Source organism: Hyperolius riggenbachi, chromosome 2, assembly GCF_040937935.1.
Source record: "Hyperolius riggenbachi isolate aHypRig1 chromosome 2, aHypRig1.pri, whole genome shotgun sequence".
In the NCBI taxonomy this organism is placed as follows: Eukaryota; Metazoa; Chordata; class Amphibia; order Anura; family Hyperoliidae; genus Hyperolius; species Hyperolius riggenbachi.
The window spans coordinates 311,961,954-311,984,933 of record NC_090647.1 but is presented as its reverse complement, the minus strand read 5'-3'; the positions used below and the strand labels follow the sequence as shown (position 1 = coordinate 311,984,933).

General features: G+C 42.1%; 1 protein-coding gene across 1 annotated transcript in view; it reads left to right on the top strand.

The window, feature by feature from the left end:
- TFAP2E (transcription factor AP-2 epsilon) overlaps window positions 1-15,264 on the top strand; it is a 47,510-nt gene extending 32,246 nt beyond the window's left edge. Inside the window, exons 4-7 of the mRNA XM_068265452.1 lie at window positions 8,359-8,587; window positions 9,192-9,310; window positions 12,681-12,822; window positions 13,458-15,264. Coding sequence (XP_068121553.1) covers window positions 8,359-8,587; window positions 9,192-9,310; window positions 12,681-12,822; window positions 13,458-13,746 — 779 coding nt within the window. The 3' untranslated portion in view covers window positions 13,747-15,264. The remainder of the gene's footprint in view (window positions 1-8,358; window positions 8,588-9,191; window positions 9,311-12,680; window positions 12,823-13,457) is intronic.
- The last annotated feature ends 7,716 nt before the right edge of the window (window positions 15,265-22,980 follow it).

Genomic DNA, 22,980 nt, shown 5'->3' with positions numbered 1-22,980 from the left:
TGACACAGGGTGCAATGCAAATACAACAAAGAATACATGAAGTGTTGTGCAGCTTGAATCCCATATCAGACAAGGAACTAAGTCAAGTGGTCTTCTTAATTTCCAAACTATAAAGTGTTGAAATGTGTTGCTGGCTTTATATATACAATGTGCATGCATCTATAATAAAATGTATATTTCAGGTACTGTCGATTTACACATAACTAGATTAGATTGCACAGATGGTTTAGTAGGCTGTGCCATGTCTACACGCCTTCCTGCCGCATGTGTGCTCCATCCAATCAGTGCCGCAGCCAATCAGAGCAAGCTGAGGCAGTAGAGGCATGTGCAGACTGGAAGCACACACATAAACACCGCAGCCAGCTTGGAAATTATTATTATAGATAGCAAGAACCAGAAACTGACTAGAAAAGTGACAGTTGTGGCTGCAAACAGGCATCATAAAGATGATATATTTATCATTTAGTGATATGCAGTGACAACAACATAAATCTCACTGTAAACATTGCTGTATGGTTTCAGCAACATATTTAGGCTGTTTAGCAACAGCACAGATTTCCAGTGACAGGAGACAAATGTCTACAAGTTACTGTGTAATCTACACTTTCCTTAATTCTGGTACAGTGTTTTCATGCATGTTAACTGATGGTTCAGCGCTTGCACAGAGTGGATTGCAGCTCCTATAATTGTGAGCTACAATTAAGATGCTCGCTTATACATTTTCATAGTGTTCTTGCATCATCTCCACTCACCTCTCTGCATAAGAGGAGATGATAGATTTCAGGAAACACCTGCTTTGTTCTGCCATGCTTCAGTAAAATATCTCCCTGCATCGGCAAGCTGTGGCGTAGCAATAGAGGGTGCAGAGGTTGCGACCACATCGGGGCCCTTGGGCCAGAGGGGCCCCCGAGGGGCCCTCCGTCAACCACAGTATTTTCTCTCTATTGGTCCTGTGCTGGTAATAATCACTTCTATACTTGAACTTTTACTCATTGCATAATTGTGTTCCTTTCCTATTGTTTATAGAGCATTCCTCAAGCCAAAAACTTTTTTGTTTTTGTTTTAATACTCTAATACCCTATAAACTAAATAAACCACTCCCACAGGTTTTCAGAGAGCCTTGGCAGTAGCAAGGACTCATGGGAGCTCAGTCTGGGCAGGAGGAGGTGTTACTAGCCATTGATTTCAGAGGCAGAGGGGAGGAGGGAGGAGGGGGGGTTAGGTTTTTTTTCACAGGCTGATTGCTTAAGATACAGATAAGCCTGCCTCTGTGTAATGTTTACAAACAACATGGCTGCTGTCATTGTATCCCAGGAAGAAATAATCATTTTCTATTAAAGCTGTTTGCAGCTAGATCTGCGGTGTAAACTATCTAAACTTTAGAAAAGATATATAGACAAGTTACTTTAACAAACTGTTCCCCATCCCCATCTTGCACCTCTGATACTGTAGTTGTCCTTGGCAGGTTTTGGTCCGCTGTATCAATTATTATGTATAGATTGCTTAGGGGTCCCCAATGTAAAACTTGCACCGGCGCCCCATAGCTTCTTTGCTATACCACTGTTGGCAAGTCTATATACTCACAGAGGCGAGATACCAGGTATAGCTTCATCTAGTTTTCACTGACCAGTGAAGCCTTTTTCAGATGGATGACTGAACTGCTCGCTCGTCTGCCGCCCATGACTGCAGTTAAGGTGCAATTTGAATACAGCCGAAGAGCATCAATTGTAATGCTTGACATGCAGTGATGGGACCCAGCGGGAAAGGAATGCGACATTTCACGCATAGTTGCGGCCGCACTTGGATGTAACTCCATGGGGAGGCCCTCCTGTCCAGCGCCATTACCGAGCGCTAGCAAGCACCTGGCCAGTGCAGGAGCGCAGCTGACAGGCAGTGCATTAGCCACCTGTCAGCTGCCCTTCTGAAAGAGGCCTAAGGATGGTCAATGAGATGCAAATAATTCGGACTTGATGCAAAATCAAGCCAAGATGCAGTTTGATTGGTCCATTTTCAAGTTACATAATTTTGCATAAAATCTGCATAGTGCACATGTCAACAGCAATGGAGACTGGTCATAGATTTTAATACAAAGTCTGCTTGCAGCAAATTAGAATAACGCGAGCAGTTACACCGCAGTACTGTGAACAGGCTTGTAGAATTGTATGGGCAGTGAGTTGACATGCAGAATTATTCCACAACACAACACAGCACTGTGAACTAGCCCACAAAACATTGTTACTAAACAATTCACAAATGTTAAAAACAAATAACATATTCACACACATATTCATCTTAACTTTCCTTGCAAATAAGAAGTAAAAATGACAAAGTATGTAATACACTGAATTTTAATAAATATATTATATAAATTAGACACCATCTTACCTAGGGGATAGAGATATAAGCCCTCATCCTAAAACAACCATAGCTTAGGAAATAATGGCCTATTTTGATTTATTTTCATAAGTGATCTTTAGCCAAACAATTCATCCTCAACATGTTTCGTGCATCAAAAATTCTCATCTTCAGGAGAAATGTATTGGCTTTGGGTAAATGTAATTTGAAAACTCCTTATGGGGATGTGTTCACATAAGTATTGAAAACATCTTTCCAAGGAGAATATGGATCGTTCGACTCTAGACTCCTAGTCTCATCCGCTAATTGATTGCCTAGTTCTCTTTATCTCTGTTGTATTAGCACAGATGAGCTGACTAATCTTGCCATCCTGTTGGACCCATTGTTATCTTTATTCATAAAGAAGCAACACATTATGCAGCACTGTACATCATAAGTGGTAAGATTAGAAATTGTCTACAAATAATCATAGAAAACGAGACACAGCAGTATAGGACCATGCCCTAATGAGTTTACAATCTGTGTACTCCTTGTGTAAATTCTAAATCTACTGTGTTGCTAAACACTGCCAGAATTGCTTGTAATGCGCAGCAGTCTTTTATGGTCAACTCCGCTCATGTAATAAAAAATCAGGGCAGAGAAGAGGATAGCCAGAGGGATAGGGAGTTGAGATTGGTACTTTTGTGTCTGGTAAACATGACAATGATCTGACACGATATCACCCTTCAGGGATTTTCATCGTCTTTAATTATGTGTTCTTGGAAATGCTTAAATTCCCTGGGTGAAAATTAATTTGATCTCTCTGGGCCTTCCTTTGGGTGCTGCGTGCTGCCATTTCTCTGCTGCACAGTAACATGACAAAGCTTCATTCAGGTGTCAGGATGAGTATTACTCTCTCTGCTTTAGCAGCTTCACTTTAGGGTCTGACTTTAGGGAATTTAGGGTCTGACTAATAAAGTTTCCACCAGGAATTTAGAGGTCAGATTGGATCTTGGTAGGAGTCATATTTATAAAAGAATTTTCCACACTAGAATAATGTTTAAAACGTGTACTTCATGGTGGGATTAGAGATTCAGAGTACTTTATAGCTCTTCCCTAAGCTAAACTCTGATGTAATATTCAGCCTGAACAGTGAAATGGCTAATTGCTATGGTGGTATTTATAAACAGGGCTCTAAAATCTCTACCACAATGTACCGTATATATATATATATATATATATATATATATATATATATATATATATATATATATATATACTGTATATATATATATATTGTGTGTGTGTGTGTCACTGCTCCCATATATTTTTCTTTGCTCCAGACATATTGCATTAAAGTACACCTGACACTACTTTAAACCTGTTAAAATAATGACTCCTTTAAAGAGACTCTGTAAGTAACAACATTTTCAGCCTTATTTCTTCTATCCCATAAGTTCCTATACCTGTTCTAATGTGGTCTTTCTTACTCTAGCCTTTCCTAGTTGCACAGTGGCTGTATTATCTCTGTTATATAATCTAATCTTCTTTCCTCTGACAGCTTTGTCGAGCTCAGGCACTCAGGCAGGAATGTGCTGGTCTGCTTGTGATAGGATAGAAGCTATACACACCCTCTCCACGCCCCCTGCAGGCTCTGTGTGAGTCACAGACTGAGCTCCTCTCAGCCTATCACACTCTGGTTAGCAGCCATGTCTTTTGTTTGTAAACACTGCCTAAAGGCTCATACACACGTCGGATTTTAGCGAACGACCCGTCGTTTGAACGTTCCGTTGTTCGGACGTTTTCGCGTCAAATCCGACGTGTGTACAGACTATCGTTCGGGTGATAAGACTGGTTACCAGCGATCGTTGGTAACCAGTCTTATCACCCGAACGATAGTCTGTACACACGTCGGATTTGACGCGAAAACGTCCGAACGACGGAACGTTCAAACGACGGGTCGTTCGCTAAAATCCGACGTGTGTATGGGCCTTAGAACTGGCAATTATAAGCCAGGCTCGCAGCAGGAAATGGCAGAAACAGCACAGAGGGGCCCAGGAGAACATAATGAATAGAATGGTATGCTTTTTATTGTAAGAATTGTAGAGTACAGATTATCTTTAAGGTAAATTAAGAGAGTGACTGTTTGTCCTTAACCACCCTGGCGGTATTGACGAGCTCAGCTCGTCCAGGAAAAACTTGCTGAAAGCGGTATTGACGAGCTGAGCTCGTCAATACCGCCAGGGAGATTTCTTGTTTCTCTTCCCCGCCGGCTGCACTTTTCCCTCATCAGAGGGATTCCCCAGGATGGCTGGATGCCTGTCAGCACGCTGTGGGTAGCGATCTGTGCTACCCCCAGCGTGCAGAACTAGCATCCAGCCACCCTGGGAATCCCTGTGCAGCCGGCGGGGCAGAGAATGTGTGGGGCTGTGTAGGGATTCTCCTTCTTTGCCGGCGGGTGGCTGGTGCGGGGATCCCCTCTGTGGGGGGGGGGGGGATCCCCGTACTGTGCATGCGGTGACCCTTTTGTGTGTGCGGGGGGGCGGGTATCCCCTTCTATGGGGCTGGTCTTGGCCGGTCGGGGACACCCCCTTCTGTGGTGGGGGGAAGGTGGGTGTCCCCATCTATGTGGGCTGTGGGTGGCCTCTCCCTCCTCTTCCCCCATCCCTCCCTCTCTGTCCCCCGTGTCCCACCCCCACCCCCCCCCGATCCCGTGTCTCCCCCCTGTCAGAAGCCCTGCTTTACTCACCTGAGGGCTTTCTCCTGCGCCGGCCGCGATGGACACCCTCCTCCTCCATCGCCGAAGTCCCGGTCTGTGTAATTACAGTACGCAGCTTGGTGACGTCAACAAGCTGCGTACTGTAATTACAGAGAACACGAGACTTCGCGATGGAGGAGGAAGTGTGCCTCTTCCGCCGCAGGAGAAAGCCCTCAGGTGAGTAGATCAGGGCTTCTTACAGGGGGGAGACACAGGATCAGGGGTGAGGGGGGGAGGGCACGGAGGACAGAGAGGGAGGGTTGGGGGAAGAGGAGGGAGAGGCCACCCACAGCCCGCATAGATGGGGACACCCACCTTCCCCCCACCACAGAAGGGGGTGTCCCCGACCGGCCAAGACCAGCCCCATAGAAAGATGATAACTGCCCCCCCCAATGCACACACAGAAGGGCCACCCGGCCACCCACACGCACAGTATGGGGATTCCCCCCCCCCCCCACAAAGGGGATCCCCGCCGGCCACTACCAGCCAGCACAGAAGGGGAGCCTCCCCCCCCCACAGAAGGGACACCCGGCCACAGTTAGGGGGCATCGGGGGCAATGGGGTTGGGAGGCAGAGGCACCCACAAACCTAGCTCCCTATACATATGACTCCCTAGACCTGGCTGCACATCTGTCTCCTATACACCAGCAAACATCTTGCTCCCTATATACCTGGCAAAACATCTGGCTAACTATTCCTGGCTAATACATCTGACTAACTATTCCTGGCTAATACATCTGACTAACTATTCCTGGCTAATACTTCTGACTAACTATACCTGGCTGCACATCTGGCTAACTACACCTGGCTGCACATCTGGCTAACTATACCTGGCTGCACATCTGGCTAATACATCTGGCTATACATCTGGGTCTTATACTCACGATTGGCATGCTGATCCCTCGCCGCGTACCTCTGATAGCTTCTCCAGTGCCTTCTTCCATGTCCCTTGGCGGATTTTGCTTCTCCCTTGGCGATCACATGTCCCCCGTCGATCGGCGTTGATGGCACCAATGTCACACAGCATCATCTAAATCTCGCAGCAAACACTTTTTTTTTATTAAATTCAATACAATAACCTGTATTGAATTCAATATAAAAAAAAAATGATTGCAAAAAAAAATTGGTTGAAAATTATTGGAAATTAATTGAACCACTTTTTGCACGGAAATCCTGGGGAAATAGAACGCCAGGGTGAAATTCCACAGTATTTACCTTCAGTTCCACTCCACATATCGTGAAGTCTAATGCTGGGAATACACTATGAGTTTTTTCAGCAGATAGATGGCTCAGTAGATAATTTCCGACAGGTCCGATCTGATTTTTGTGATCGATTTTCTCATAAAAATGAATGGAAATTGATTGGAAAATTAATTAGTCAGTAAATCTGCAGAAAAAAACTTGTGTATTCCCAGCATAAGAAAGCTGCCCATTTTCTGCAATTGAATTGTCTTTACCATTTACAAACCGATGGAGATATCCTGAAAGACTCCAGAGATTGTTGTTCTTGTGAAAATATGCCAAATAATAGTGGCTATCTGGCTCATGGTGTATTCCCAGAATTACAGTGAATGAACTGCAAATCAAGATTAATGCTGCCTGCTAGGTCTTATTAAGAACAGATGATATTAGTACATATTCTATGTCATTCTCAAATTTTCACTTATATTGCCTGGACCCATTATATGGGCCAATTCATATTGGTTTGTGTGTATACATGATTATTCTTGCAAATAAAAGTCTTTAGTGTGAAACAAAAGATTAAAGTTGCTCATTAGACCTGTGCTAGTAATTCTGGATTGCATGCAGCTATCAGGCAGACTGTATGCAGCTTGGACCTGGGCTAATCATAGTCAACAGGAAGTGTATTTAATTGGCCCAATTCCACACTGTATACTATTTGCAAGTGCACAAGAATGTTTAGCATCCCACCATGACCATCCCTGCTGCCTGCATTTGACAGTCATCTTTTTTATAGGCCCATAATCAGGGCCAGTTTAAGGGGCTCCGGGGCCCTGGGGCAAACTGAATCAGAGGCCCCCTGACTGAACACGCCCCCTCCCCCCTTGCGGCAATTACCTCTCCTCTCTGCTCCCCTTGTGAGACAAGCCCCGCAGCAGTAATTATTCACCCATCCCGGTAGGCGGTGGGCAGCTACACAGTCCGGGCACTCTTTCCACGCAGTCCTCCTCCTTCTCTATGACCTGGCGTGTGTTATGCGTAAGCGCAAAGCCCTGCAGAGGCCGGGGGCCCTGGGGCAATTGCCCTCTTTGCCTCTATGGCAGCGCGGCCCTGCCCATAATATGTGAAAACTTTTAAACACTGAGCTGATGATCATACACAAGTTAAAGTCTCAGTATATTGCCATCTTTCTAAATAATTGTTATATGCTTTCTATATGCTGGGATGGAGTGTAATGAATAATTTTTGATGTAATTCATGTTTCAGGCCACTTGCACACTACATGCAATTCCGATTTTTTAAATGATCCCGTTTTTGATTCCAATTAAAAAACGTACCAGCATGCTGTACTTTTTTAATCAGAATCAAAAATTGGATCGTATAAAAAAATCAGAATCGCATGTAGTGTACGAGAGACCTCAAACTTGTATAAAATCTGAGGATGTCTCTCACTTATTAATGACCTCTACAGTGGCTGATTGTTGCTGGTGATGAGACCAATTCCATTGCTATTGACAACTGGCCTTGATAACATTTCTTGCAGCTAATACCTGACCTGAAGTTACATTTCATGATCTCACTGCTCTAGAACAATATGATCTGGATTGTGATTGGTAGCTGTGGGTCACATGTCTCTATTTCTCCCCTCTAGTTGTATGCTAGGTACATACAATACAATTTTCTGACAGATTTAGTGTCAGATCCACTATTTCCAACAGAGGCGCCAAATACTATTTCCAACAGGTCTGATCTGATTTCCGAACGATTTTCCCATCACTTCTATGAAAAATCGATTGGAAATCAGATCGGACTTGTTGGAAATAGTCGATCTGACATTAAATCTCTTCCTAAATTAATGTCCAGTGCTGCGTAATATGTTGGCGCTTTATAAATACAATAAATAATAATAATAATAATAATTAGAAAATTGTATTGTGTGTACCTAGCATTATAAACCACACCCATGCCAATGTATTGCTATATATACTTATATATACTTATTGAGTTAAATGACAGCTATAACACTCTCTTATTTTCTTTCTGAATTGTGAATAATATCACACTCCCATTTTTGTGTTTAACAGTTCCCGTCCCATCCAAGAACAATGGCAGCATGATGTCCTCTTTATCTATGAATAAAGAAAGTCTCATTGGCGGAGTGACAAATCCAAATGAAGTTTTCTGTTCTGTTCCTGGGCGATTGTCCCTTCTCAGTTCAACTTCCAAGTACAAGGTGACGGTGGGAGAAGTCCAGAGGCGTTTGTCACCACCGGAGTGTCTCAATGCATCCTTGCTTGGAGGGGTTTTGCGGAGGTCAGTAGATGTATATATATATATGTAAATAAAATAAATAAATGTGAAAAAGATGAATGTTTAGTTAAAATATATTTACAAATATGTATCTTTGAAAATATGGCTTTGGCTCTGCTCTTCCAGAATCCTCCTTTTCTCTTTCTTCTTCTTCCTCTTCTTCTTCCTCTTCATCCTCTTACTTCTTTCCTCATCATTTTATCTCATTGTCTTCCTTTTCCCATCCCTGTGGACCTGGGGTAGGTACATTGGGGGTTGCCCTCTCGCTTTTAATTCCTTTTTCAGGACTACAGGTCTACAGCGCTGCTTGCCGTTGGTCCTACAGGATCCAATGGTTGTATTTAGTTTTAATCTTTACAATGTTGAGCGTACATGACCATACCTCTGGCCTAGGTCTCTGAGGTATATGAGGCTTAATAACTACTGGAATACCTATTGCGCCTATAACATTTGAGCTTACTGGCTCCCCTGTGTGGGATGCACCTTTGTTTACCATGTACGTATGTTTTTGTTATTGTTATATTTTAATTATTTAATACAAATATTGAAACCAAAAATAGGACTTTGTTATCCATTGTTCATCTACAAATGTATATTTATATTCCAGGGCAAAATCAAAGAATGGTGGACGATGCCTTCGAGAACGGTTGGAAAAAATTGGCTTGAACTTGCCGGCTGGGAGGCGTAAAGCTGCTAATGTCACGTTACTGACATCTCTGGTGGAGGGTAAGTCACACTTGGGCCCTGGGAGGCTCTTTTAATATGAATCATTTTTATACAGTAGAAATAAAAGTGTATATGTTACTAGGTGCACTTTGCAAGATTACGCTATGTGCGCACCGTACGATATCGTCACCAGAGATGACTGTTTGTGATCAGGCCCAGTGTCCCTTGACATTGGCCCCTTCTTCTTTAACAGTCGACCATGATGGAAATTCATGACATGATTGCTACCGCAGCTCCTACAGGTACTGCCTGTGTGATGCCTTTGTTCCTTCTCCCCACTCCCCTCTCCATAAAACAGTACAGGCAGCTTGGCAGGGAGCTCAGTAGCAAGCAGGGCTGGATTTAACATAAGGCACTGTAGGCACGTGCCTACAAGTGTCTGATGATGGAAAGGTGGCTCAATCCCCTCCCCGAGTGCCTCCCTTCTTCCTTATACAGATTTTCGAGTTGATTGTAAATGAGGTTACTCACCCAGCTCTCTACATTCCACTGATGAGATCTCCCTTCAATCGGGGCATCCCTAGCTACTTCATACTGAGGGTACCTCTGGCTACCTAATGTTAAGGGACACCTGTAGCTACCTATGATGGGCAAGGGAAGTAAGGGAGAAGTGGCAGCTGGGCCAGCCAACACACTTGTGGTGCGCTTCAGCAGGGATTTGTAGATTAACCACTTGAGGACCCACCCTTTACCCCCCCTTAAGGACCAGCGCTGTTATTTGTGATCTGTGCTGGGTGGGCTCTACAGCCCCCAGCACAGATCAGGGTGCATCCAGAGCGATCAGATCGCCTCCCTTTTTCCCCCACTATGGGGATGATGTCCTGGGGGGGTCTGATCGCTCCTGCCTGCCGGTGTTGCGGGGGGGGCACCTCAAAGACCCCCTCCGCGGCGAAATCCCCCCCCTCCCTCTCCTACCTGGCCCCCCTGGTGTTCCGGGCTGCACAGGACGCTATCCGTCCTGTGCAGCCAGTGACAGGACGTCCCCTGTCACATGGCGGCGATCCCCGGCCGCTGATTGGCCGGGGATCGCCGATCTGCCTTACGGCGCTGCTGCGCAGCAGCGCCGTACAATGTAAACAAAGCGGATTATTTCCGCTTGTGTTTACATTTAGCCTGCGAGCCGCCATCGGCGGCCCGCAGGCTATTCACGGAGCCCCCCGCCGTGAATTGACAGGAAGCAGCCGCTCGCACGAGCGGCTGCTTCCTGATTAATCAGCCTGCAGCTGGCGACGCAATACTGCGTCGCTGGTCCTGCAGCTGCCACTTTGCCGACGCGCGGTATGAGTGCGCGGTCGGCAAGTGGTTAACAGAGGGCGAAGTCTAGGGTGCCAGGACATCTGTGCCTATAGGCTCTTAATTTGTAAATCCGGGTCTTGTAGCAAGTCTGTATTAGCAATCTTTTGTAAACTGTAATCTAAAGTGTTGTAAACCAACACAAAACTGTGAGGCTGCACTATGTGAAATTCAATACAAATATGTCATCTAAAATGATTAAAAATAATTGTTTTGGACAAGTGTATTTCCATATCTGTATGAGACTTTAGTCTTGTCTCTTGCATAAGCTTTTAAGTGAATCAGAAATAAAATCTAGTATGATGCAATAGACAAATGCATTTATAGCACTAATTTTAGGCTGTTCCTGCAATGCCATGTTCCTACTTTGGTTTTAAAAGACCGCTATCAAGAACATTTTTTACATTTAAAATACCTACTAATAAGAAGTACATTTCTCCTAGAGTAGAATGCAATTTAATTACTTTTCACCTATGTTCCTGTCGCTTACCGTAGGCATTAAAAATCTTTAGGACCAGTCTATGTCCTCATGGGGATTCTCAGAATCTCCTTTATTTTGACTTTTGACTGCCTACTGTAAGCAATAGGAACATAGGGGAAAATTATTTTACAGTTCATTTTTAACCTGGTAGAAATGTACTTCTGTACTAGTAGTATGGGTACACATTTTACAAGTTTTCACAACAGTGGTCCTTCAAGGATAAAAAGAAACCTTAGGTTTGCAAATTACCCTAATTTTGTTCTTTGTTGAGTTCCTAACTAATACTCCTCACATTTCCAATGATGTTTTTTGACTTCAAATCAGGGATTAGGACAAGAATAAGCAATGGCTAGGCTGCAGCCCCACCTAGTCTGACAGTACAGTGCCTGGGCTATTAACTGTTACACGAGAAATAAGAAAAAGCAGGCAATTCCTAAATGGCTACGTGTATACAGTAGACATATGTTTATGTAACCATGCTACATGTGACTTCTGTCTCACTGAAATGCATTTACTTGGCCTAGAAAAATGAAACTTAAAATCTAACTTGATGGTAAAGTGATATTCAAGCTAAACTTTGCTCCAAGGTTAGCTGCATTGGGATGTTTTCTCTGTTTGATCGTCATTGAATATACTCAGTGGGGTTTCATTTAGATTCCGCTGGAGAATCCACTGTAGGTGCTGGCTGATGACAATGCTACTATGTCCCTGGTGGATTCTTCATAGAAACATATGGAAAATGTACTCCAGAGAGGGAAAACAGGATTTTACAATAGGACAATAGGGCCCTGGTTGTCATCATGTCTGAATGTGCAGGAAAATATGTCTATGGAAAAACACAAAACAAGACAGAGAACTAGAAAGAAAGACACAAAAACCTTTGCTTGGGGTTCCACTTTAAAGTAACCTGAGACAGGGGCGTAAAAATAGACCCTGCAAGGGATGCAGCTGCAGGGGGGCCCAGAAGCCACAGGGGGCCCCGTCCTGAGAGACTGACAACTAATGGTAGCCATACATTTAGCGATGTATGTGCAGATTCGACCAAGAGACAAATCTCTCTCGTATCGAATCTGATAACAGAGAGATCTGTCAGCTGCGCATACACCACAGGCAGATTCCCGATCAATTTCAGCATGAAATCTCTCGGGAATCGGCCTTGTGCGCCGCATACATCCATCTGTGTGTACTGCGGTGAGAGGCAATGCGTAGTGGTGGGCAACGCTCTGCACTTGGGCTTCATGGGTCCTTAGGGCTGAGTTTCAAATACTGAAATGCTTGCCAATTATTTCATTTAGGTATTTAGTAAATTGTAATCTATAATAATAAATGACAGTTGTAATTATACAGGGCATGGACACAACTGTCGCCTACTGCGCTCACATGGTGGACAAGCTTTGGTGTTCAAGCTTGCAATGTTTGGGCAGTGGGCACTCTGCGGCTCCTGTGGTGTGTGATTCTTTTAAGAATTGCGGGTTTACTAGTTCTACCAGGATCAATAAAAGTGAACCTAATTCTGGAAGAACAGAGTTTGGAATTACAGTGTTAAGAGACCTATGTGATTCTAACTGACATTCTAATTGACATTCTTCTGTCCAGGGGAAGCTGTGCATCTGGCTCGAGACTTTGGCTATGTTTGTGAGACGGAATTCCCAGCAAAAGCTGCAGCAGAATACTTGTGTCGGCAACATTCTGACCCATCTGAGCTTCACGCAAGGAAAAACATGCTGCTGGCAACCAAGTAAGTGTCATGTTAAACCCTTGACCCCTTGATGCAGAAAATACTTGACTCAAAGCAGATCTTTACTTGAGGCATACCTTAAATAAATGTGAAATTACTTATACCATAAAGATAACAGGCATGCCTACCACAGTGAGGTTATGCTGTTACTTATTTTTCATAGCTCATCTCTGCTGTCTGGGTTTTTTGCTTGCATGGATCTTGCCACCTCATTAGGAATGTCAGCTATATGCACAAGAAAGGGAAATTGACATCATTTTATATTTTAAGTTTGTTGTACACATTTATCTCAGCCAATAATCTGATCATCAGATCATAATCAGTTTGTTGACACTTTTTTGTTTGTGCAACAAAGGAGTCCATTCTGGTGGTAGGGTTGTCCATTGTCACTAACTTTGTAAATCATTCTGGGTTTACTAATGAGAAAGACCAGAACTACCCTCATACCTAGAGCCATCTCCTACTGTATAACACTGAAGTAAAGGAGACAGAGACCTTTCTGGGTATAGTTGGAATCCATGAGATCTGAAAGGCCCCAGTGGAATTTAGTTGGGTTTTGAGTGGATAACACAAAGAAATATGGTCTGTTTTATATTCTGTTGTTTTCTAACCTAACTCTGTCCTTTAACTTTCAGGCAGATTTGCAAGGAATTTGCTGACTTAATGGCTCAGGACCGTTCCCCATTAGGAAACAGCCGTCCATCTCTCATCTTGGAGCCAGGTGTCCAAAGCTGCCTGACTCACTTCAGTCTAATCACGCATGGTTTTGGAGGTCCTGCTATATGTGCTGCTCTCACTGCCTTTCAGAACTACCTACTCGAGTCACTTAAAGGCATGGACAAGATCTTCATGAACAGTACAGGAAATGGACATTCAACAGGGGAATCCAAACCTTCAGAGAAAGACCTTAAACATAGGAAATAGAGCACTGTGACAATCATGGTAGGGCCTGATATGGGAAACATGACACTAAAGAGCCAGGACAGGTCTGCCCAATGGTGCACCTGGAAACACCACCAACAAATCTGCATGTTTTCAGCGTATGGAGTTTAATGTGAAAAGTGTAAGAAGAATTGCAATGAAGACACTGAAAGAAAACATATGCAGTGCGCTTTGTTTGCCAGCACAGACAACAAAAAATACAAGACTAGTTTTAATGCTCTTGCAAAGTATATGATAAAAACGTAATTTCCATTGCAGGAGAGCAACTGGTTCTCTGCCACATAGGAAGCCATTTCTGAAGGGATTCCATATGATGTTTTTCTATTTGCTCTTCAGTCGTATGACCTCATTTTGGAACAACCATATGAACAATCTAGCAAAACAGAAGCAAAACATGCCTGTGAAAACATAAAGACAAAAGGAATAAGACAATCTGCTGATACTCATATTTACAATCCACCAGCTCCTCTTTTTTTAAGTGTCAGCAATTTCACTTTGTCCTTTTTATGTCATCAAGTGTGACTAGACCAACGGTATTGCCAGAGTACAGGTACCTTGTGAGAACACCCAGATGCACAAAACTACCCCAACTTGTCAGCCAATAAAAATATATCAAATCGATTACAAAAAATCATACACCTTTGACAAGATACCTGTTGGTGCTGGACCTTTTAGCAAACAAAGTCCAAATGTCCAAAGCAGGGTCAGCACACAAACAGGTTGACAGGAACCAAGGATCTATTGTTCCATGATAAGGTTGCATAGGCATATGATCATCACTCTGACGGTCGTTTTTTTGTGCCGGCCCTACTTTGGACATATGGACTAATACAAATATGAACACACCATATTAGGTGCCCCAATGGATGAAAATACACAAGCTAACTACCATACCTCAATGGTAGAACACACAGGTGGTCAGAAATTGATTTGAGATTTATTTCAGGTGATGTGATGATGTGTACAAAAGCACCACACAGTGTTTAAAAGACCACTATAATGAAAATGCTGACATTCTGCTACTATTCTAATCATTAATGTAGCACCAGAATGAAATCATTATTATGCCTTGTTTAAGAATGCTAAGAAACACTGTTTTCCAGTGTTGTTACTGTTTCTCTTCCACCGGACAAGGCTTTTATCAGCCTTTACTTCACCGCTGTAATAAACACATCAGCATTTATCTGCAAGGAAATCATAGCTGTTATAAAGCTTGTCAGGTGGAAGAGACCAAGTGATGAGAGGGATCCCTGACCCCATCAACAGCCTTGCTGACAAATGAGGAGTTGCCAGATTTTGAACTTGCTTAGCATGTTGTGAAACAACATACTTTGAGGATTGTATTCTGCTTCTGCTACTTGAATGACTACAGGAGTAGCAGAATGTCAACATTTTGTCCATAGTGACTCTTTAATCTCTGGCATTATTGATAGTTTGGTCATATGTTACAGGTTTACTTTAAATTGGAACATTAAAGCGGAATATAACCCTGCATTTCAACTTTGCTCTAAAACATTATTTACAGCATATTATATGCAAAAAGCATTTTTTTTACTAGACCAGCATTGGAAGGGTTAAACACAGAGGTTTAAAGTTCCGTGGAGAGATATGCAGAAGTTCAGATTGTTACATTCTATTTAGTTATATGTATCTATTGAGAAATGTTACACACTCTTTGGCTGTCCTCCAACTCCTTCTCAGTCAGAGAGATGAGTCACATTCAACACTTAGATACATTTATGAAAACAAAATGTATCTATGTCAGCTTCCGATGCGTCTGCAGAAATCTCCAGGAACTTTAAAGCACTGTGTAACCCTTCCAATGCTGGTCTAGTAAAAAAAAAAAATGCTGGTTGCATATAATATACTGTAAATAATGTTTTAGAGCAAAGTTGAAATACAGGGTTATATTCCGCTTTAATCTTACCCTTTCACTTTTTTCTCACATAATGAAGCCAGCTGAAACTTGTATTTGTTTAGTTTGGTTACAGTTACCTTGTGATAGTATTCTGACATTGTCTAGATACAGAGAAGTGTTGATAAAGTGGGACAGAGAAAATGAAAAACAAACGGTCTTTTCCAGCTATTTTTGCTTAATAAATTGTTTTCACTTCAGTGCTGTTGGATCTAATAAGATAAGGCAGTCAGTGTAGTCCTGGCACTGCTTCTCATCAACTGTCTGTATCTACAGAAGACAGAGTGCATTGACAGAAGACCTACAGATGACATAGGGAAAAAATAACCCCCTTATTCCACAAGTCTGAGCTTACTTCGCTATGTGGGAATAGTGAAAGGAGAAACTTTAGGATAATAATACATGTGTATACGAAAAGCAATTCACCTATCCATCATATAATCATATTTTTTTTAACTGAAGATCTTATACAAATTCTTATGACCTGACCATTTATGTTTAACTAGAACATATATCATTATTACACAAACCATTGTAGTGTGCACCCAGCTTTTATCCATATACTTTGAATTGGGGTATCTTGTAACCAATGCAATGGTCAAACGTTTGTTGGACAGAACCTCCCAAGTTATCATTTCCTTGCATGTGTGATTGGCTCAGAAACTCAACAGTTAGCATATCCAGACAAAACTCCAAGGTTTTCTACAGTAAATGTGTAATTTATATGGGTACACAGTAGTGATAGTAGTGATGAGTAGATTCATCTCTTAGTATGCAAATGTCCTCTGACCTTGGAAAGAAAAAAAACAAACCTATCCCAGAAACTGCAGGTCAATTAGTTAAAGGCTAAAGCAAACTTGTGTAAAAAAAAATGTGATTTATAAATAGACTGCAGGTACAAATGTAAGGAAACACCTACTATCTGTTTTCCCATTTGTAGTCAGTAGAACGGCTAATTTGTTCATTCTCTCATGGGGGAACAAGAGGCCTGTGGCTCTGGGCTATGAATATGCCTTCCACAGTGTATGCGAGAATGATTGTTAGTTCATCTGAAACCTTTGCCCTCCTTTGAACTGTCACTCATATGGAGCTGACTTGAAACTGAAACAAGAAATATGACTGGTTGCTATGGGCAGCAACTAGCACAACTGCCTCCCACATGTGCGGATCTGATCAGTAGTTGTATCTCTCTCACAGATGTTCCAGCTTAATGGTGGATTGGTACTCATTAATATTGTCAAAAATATAATGTGACTAGAGAAGGTGAGAGTTGGCCAACAGCGCTGTACAGTTGTAAACAAAGGGAATTTCTTTCCCCTTTTGTTTACAAACAGCCTGCTAGCCACTATCGGCAGCTAGCAGGCTAATCACTCTGTTCCGTGAAGTGGCAGGGAATGAACACGCATGCGCGTGGCCGTTCCATGTGAAACTGCAGCCCCAGGACTTGACGCCAATTGGCGTTAGGCGGTCCTGGGGCTGCCGCAGCGGTCACGCCCATTGGCGTGAGGCAGTCTTTAAGTAGTTAATACCGAGGATTGCTCTGGCTACCTAATGCTAAGGGGCACCTGTAGCTACCTATGACAGACTAAGAGAGAAGTGACAGCTGGGCCAGCCAGTACACTTGCAGTGCGATGCGGTGGGTGTTTGTAGGTTCATGGAGGTTGAAGTCTAGGGTGCCAGGACATCTGTGCCTATAGGCTTCTGTGAGGTAAATCTGGGCCTGGACACAGGGTCACTGTAAGTCACCAGCAGGTAGATGTTTTAATTGACTATATTTAATTTACATTTAATTCCCTGCCAGGGTCAGTGGGAATGTGCTTTTTAGGAGAATTATGTATTCATTACTACTATGCAGTATGCACACCTAAGGACTGGAGTATTGTTGAGCATTCTAACCTGTAAATCTCTATGGACACAGGAAGAAAGAGAAATCTAGCAAATAAATGGCACTAGCTCAATTCAGTTCAATTGTTAGATTTCTTTCTGTTTTTAGTCAGCTGATATTTGCATTTTAGGATAATTTTCTGCTCATCCCCGTTAGGGTGTCATCCTGTGTAGATGCTAGAAGTTGCCCCTCCTTATATCAGCTGATTCCAGGTTCCTACATTAAAAGGCCCATAAACCATCACAAGCAGCCAAATGAGTCAGCTAACACTGATTTATTTTCCGTGTGTTATGTAACTGAGATGCCTGCATACAGTGCACAACAGAAGTGTCTGTTACCCTTTATGGATCACCCCAAAATGTAAAGTAACTAAATGCCAGTTCACCAATAACTGATATTTCAGTGAGACACTTCATGGGGGAGACAGAAGTGGAATCCCCGTCTGGACCATCATAACTCTGGAACTGCTAGAAGCCATGTGAAGGCAGTGTCTGGTCAACATCGACCAATGACAACTGGAGCAATGCTTTTGTGCAGAGTGCCCCTTTAAACAAACTGCTGAAAATGAAAAGGAAGCAACCACTACTGTTAATGTATAGTTAAATGTATCATATATCATTGTCACTATTGTATTATCTCCTTTTATTTGGTGTACAGAGAATGAATAACCATAGAAAGGCATATTTAACTGTATATTTAAAACTTATTAAGACTGTTTTACATTTCAATGATAGAAAACAATACAAGTATTGATAGTGAAACATACTTTTAGCACTGTTTCCTGGGGCAGCTGCTGTGTAGCTGACCTGATATCACATTGGTTCATTCAGTAAGGAATTGGAAGATGTATGAAGATGATCAGCCTGTCTATGTAGTAATATGGACCAGAGCAAACTAGAATCAGAACACAGGAATATTCCATGAAGGTACAAAGGGCCAATTCTCACATGTGGTAAATATAAGCACTCCAACCACTCAACAAATGCCCCCAACTACCCAGGGCAGAAGAATGCATGAAGCCAAATGGCACCGTACACAGCTGGTGGTTATATGGTGGCATGGTACTGTTGCCAGATATGGCATGTAGCATTTGCGTTCATGTGAATGAATCATACGTTTTCTGATCCAGACTTTTAGTACAAGGAATACTGGATGGAAAATGGTGCAGTTGCCAAGAGCAACCATTTACCAACTGCAGTTGGTATGGGCAGTCACTTCTCATTTGCTTTCCCCATTGTGTCCTTTTCCTGGGAAATCCCACCACTTCCTGCATTCCCCACCATGTCATGCTTGCTGCTAAATGCTGCTGAAGAGTATGAAGTGGGTAAACCGATGATCATGTCTCTATAACCTAGATTTAGAAAGTTGCAGAATAATGGTGAGTTGCTTTCATTCCATCATTACTGAGCAGACGTTGAGCAAACTCTTTGGAGTTGCTGGTGTTGGTTGAAATTGTTGTACCACTTGAATGTACACACATCCCGAGCTTCCTCAGAAAGTCCTGGTCTACCTTCTCATAGATACCCAGAAATTTACGGCACTCATCGTGACACATTTCAGTATTGATGATTATGCAGTTCCTGCAGTACTTTGCTTTTTCACAAGAACATCTGCTCTCCCTTCTATGGCATCATCTTTGGGTTTACTAAGCTTTACTTGTCATTGCCACGGTTGGGTCTGGCACAACCCCCAAGGCAACTTTGCACTCTGGTGTATTAACAATCAGACGTACCGTTAGAATATAGTCACTGTGCAGTTTGACTGAATCTTTTATTGAGTCTTCAGTAAATCAGTAGTCAGCCTCCCATACTACACATAACAAATGTTGGGCCTCACTACAAGGACTGCTGATGTGCTGGAAATGCCGTTCATAGAGAAACAATGCTTGCTGGTCCTATAAAATACTTTTGTACATATTTATTTATGTGTAATTAAATGGGAACATTTTAAAGATGTTCAGTGCAAGTTATTTATAAGTGAGTTTGGGGGTACAATAATTATTACTATTATTATTTGCAGGATACTCTCACCCCCTATGTGTTTGGGGGTGCAGGAAAATCCCCGAGGCTTTGTTATAACGTCTGCTGTTGTTAAAACAATAATAATAATAATAATGACATGTGAAAGAAAAAATAAAATTCCTTAAAAAACTGTGAAAAATGTCTGTTTTTATTCTCTTTTATTTAGAGCTACTTTTCTTACAGGTATTAAGGATTATTGTCTGCTTCTTTGTTATGTGTGCAGCATGGATATGCATGATCCCGTACAGTTACCGTCACCCACAGGGATTGGGACTTGATCCCTTGGCAGACAGCAGTTTGGGGAGGAGTTCTGTACTTGGAGGGAAAGGAGGGTTGACAGTGCAGTGCACAGTGGAGTGGCACAGAGCAGGCGGTGTGAGTAGAACAATGCCCTTGGCCAAGACAATCCACCAGGCTGATCTCTCAAAGATACATAAGGGGAGATTGGGGGCCCCTGTACACATGGTATATTCTCGGCAGTTGGCCTCAACTGGCTGCCTCGGTCGAGAGCTATCTAGTGTGTGTACAATATTTATGGGTGTCTTCTCCGCTGGTCCCTTCAGTATACTGGCACTGTTCATACTGTCTGTGGTGCAATGCAGCTCCAGCTAGTGGAGTGGTGGCTTTTCTGCTCTATACGCTACTGTAGTAAGTAGCAGTGAGACATTGTCTGTATCGTCTGCGCTGTCTGTGAAAATAGGTCCTTAGCGGTATTTCTTCACTTAGTAAACAGAATAAGTGGCGGCAAACAGGATTTTTGCATAGGGTTTAAGATTCAGGAGCTAGAGATTAATTGTTTGCCAGCTAATTAATCCCATATAAGATTAGTCCTGCCCTCACTAATCCCTTCTTTTTACCAAAAAAAAATAAAAAAAAATAAAAAGAGTTAAGAAAAATATGGTTAAAGTGACTGTATAGTAAGATGGATATTGATATTGCAATAATTATATTTTTTATTTACTTTTCAACAATGCATATTGCATTGTTGTCTTGCTGATCTTCTGGCTCTTATATGTTCAGCCACAGACCCAAAATAAGCATGTAGATCAGGTTCTCCGACACACACCACACATGCTTGTTTTAACCACATGCTTGTTTTAAGTGTGTACTAGTGATGCCAGAAGGATCAGCAGGACAGCCAGGTAACTGGTATTGTTTAAACAAAAGTAAATATGGCAACCTCCATATCTATAAAGAAGGCAACTTTAAGTTAAATTCAATACTCTTCTTTATTGAGTATATAGTTTCTTATGGAGAAGGGACCATTAGATCACCAGGAAAAAAACAATAATGGGCATCTCATACATGCCACTATTAGGAAGTATAAGGGTCACTGTCCATTATTTTTCCTTTTCTCTTAAACTATATAGAAAATAAATTGGGTAAGTAGGAGCATCATAATGGCTGGCATTGTGATAGGTGTTTTCAAGACTCTGGGGTTTGAGTGCACATACCATCCACCCTCCTCTATAGATCTTGCTCCCTCTTACTTTAATCCTCTGGATTCCAAATTGATAGGAAAGGGATGTTCAATTGAGAGGTAATGAAAGCAGTAGAGTAGTATTTCAGTGCCCACCCTTCAGAATGTATTCTTGTAAGAAACATGCTAAATGAGGTTAATCACTGTCTCTCAGATTATACCACTGATCTCCATTCAATCGCGTTATCAGTGTCCTCTTTATGGCTACTGCGTGCCCCCTTTAAGTTTCCCACTGGCACATACTGGTGGCGGGTCACATTATGAGATGCCGCTGTAGCCATGGAGAAGGAACACTTGACGTGTGGCTGAAGGGAGATTGGTGGTGGAAGATGACAGGTGGTGAGGAAACTCATTTATGCTCTGCTTGTGACTCTGCATAGCAAGAAAGGGAAAGGAGGAAGGTACTGGGAAAGGTGAGTGAGCCACCTCTCCCAGTGCAACTGTGAATCTAGCCCTGCATCAGCATGCCAAATTAAAAATCTAAATGGGCTGGGTATGGCCCATGGGCTGTAGTTTGCCCATGCTGGCAATAGATTATTCCCTTCTGGCCTGGAACTTTTCAGCTCCACCTTGAATAGTTACAATATCAACTGAAGTCCAATTGAACCTACAGTAAGGCCTGGTGCACACCAGAGGAGTTTTTCTGAGCGTTTTGAGTTTTTAAATCTGCTGCTAATGTTATCCTATGTGTCTGTGCACACTGGAGCAATGAGGTTTTGTAAAAAAAAAACCATAGCATTACATTGGGAAGAGCTTTTAGAGGTTTCAAAAGCTCTTCCCAATGTAATGCTATGGGTTTTTTTACAAAACCTCATTGCTCCAGTGTGCACAGACACATAGGATAACATTAGCAGCAGATTTAAAAACTCAAAACGCTCAGAAAAACTCCTCTGGTGTGCACCAGGCCTAAAAGTGAAGTGACAAGTCCATGTTCACTAGCCCTTTGCTGTTTGACTCAAAAAAGTAACATTTAGGCAGTCTGCTTATTGAGCAATCTGATGGAATATTTGGACTCTGAGGGGATTTCTTAATGAGGATTGTTAGTTGCAGATCTCAGGTTTCATGCGAAAAAAGTTACAAATGGAGATTTTGAAGCCTTAGCTGTTAGAACATTTATACAGTGGGATGCGAAAGTTAGGGCAACTTTATTAATCGTCATGATTTCCCTGTATAAATCGTTGGTTGTTACGATCAAAAATGTCAGTTAAATACATCATACTGTATAGGAGACACACAAAGTGATATTTAAAGCGGAATATAACCCTGCATTTCAACTTTGCTCTAAAACATTATTTACAGTATATTATATGCAACCAGCATTTTTTTTTTACTAGACCAGCATTGGAAGGGTTACACAGGGCTTTAAAGTTCCTGGAGATTTCTGCAGACGCATCCGAAGCTGAAATAGATACATTTTGTTTACATAAATGTATCTAAGTGTTGAATGTGACTCATCTCTCTGACTGAGAAGGAGCTTGGAGGACAGCCAAAGAGTGTGTAACATTTATCAATAGATACATGTAACTAAATAGAATGTATCTATCTGAACTTCTGCATATCTCTCCACGGAACTTTAAACCTCTGTGTTTAACCCTTCCAATGATAGTCTAGTAAAAAAAAATGCTTTTTGCATATAATATGCTGTAAATAATATTTTAGAGCAAAGTTGAAATGCAGGGTTATATTTCGCTTTAAGAAGTGAAATGAAGTTTATTGGATTTAAAAAAAAGCATGCAATAATTGTTTAAATAAATAATTTATCGTAACAGGCAACAATTTATACAGGAAAATCATGACGATTAACAAGGTTGCCCAAACTTTTGCATCCCACTGTATCTGTGCCTGGAGTTAGACTTACAGTATTTTTAATCGCAGTGTCTGACTCCACAGGTGTTTTTTTTTTTTTTGTATAGTA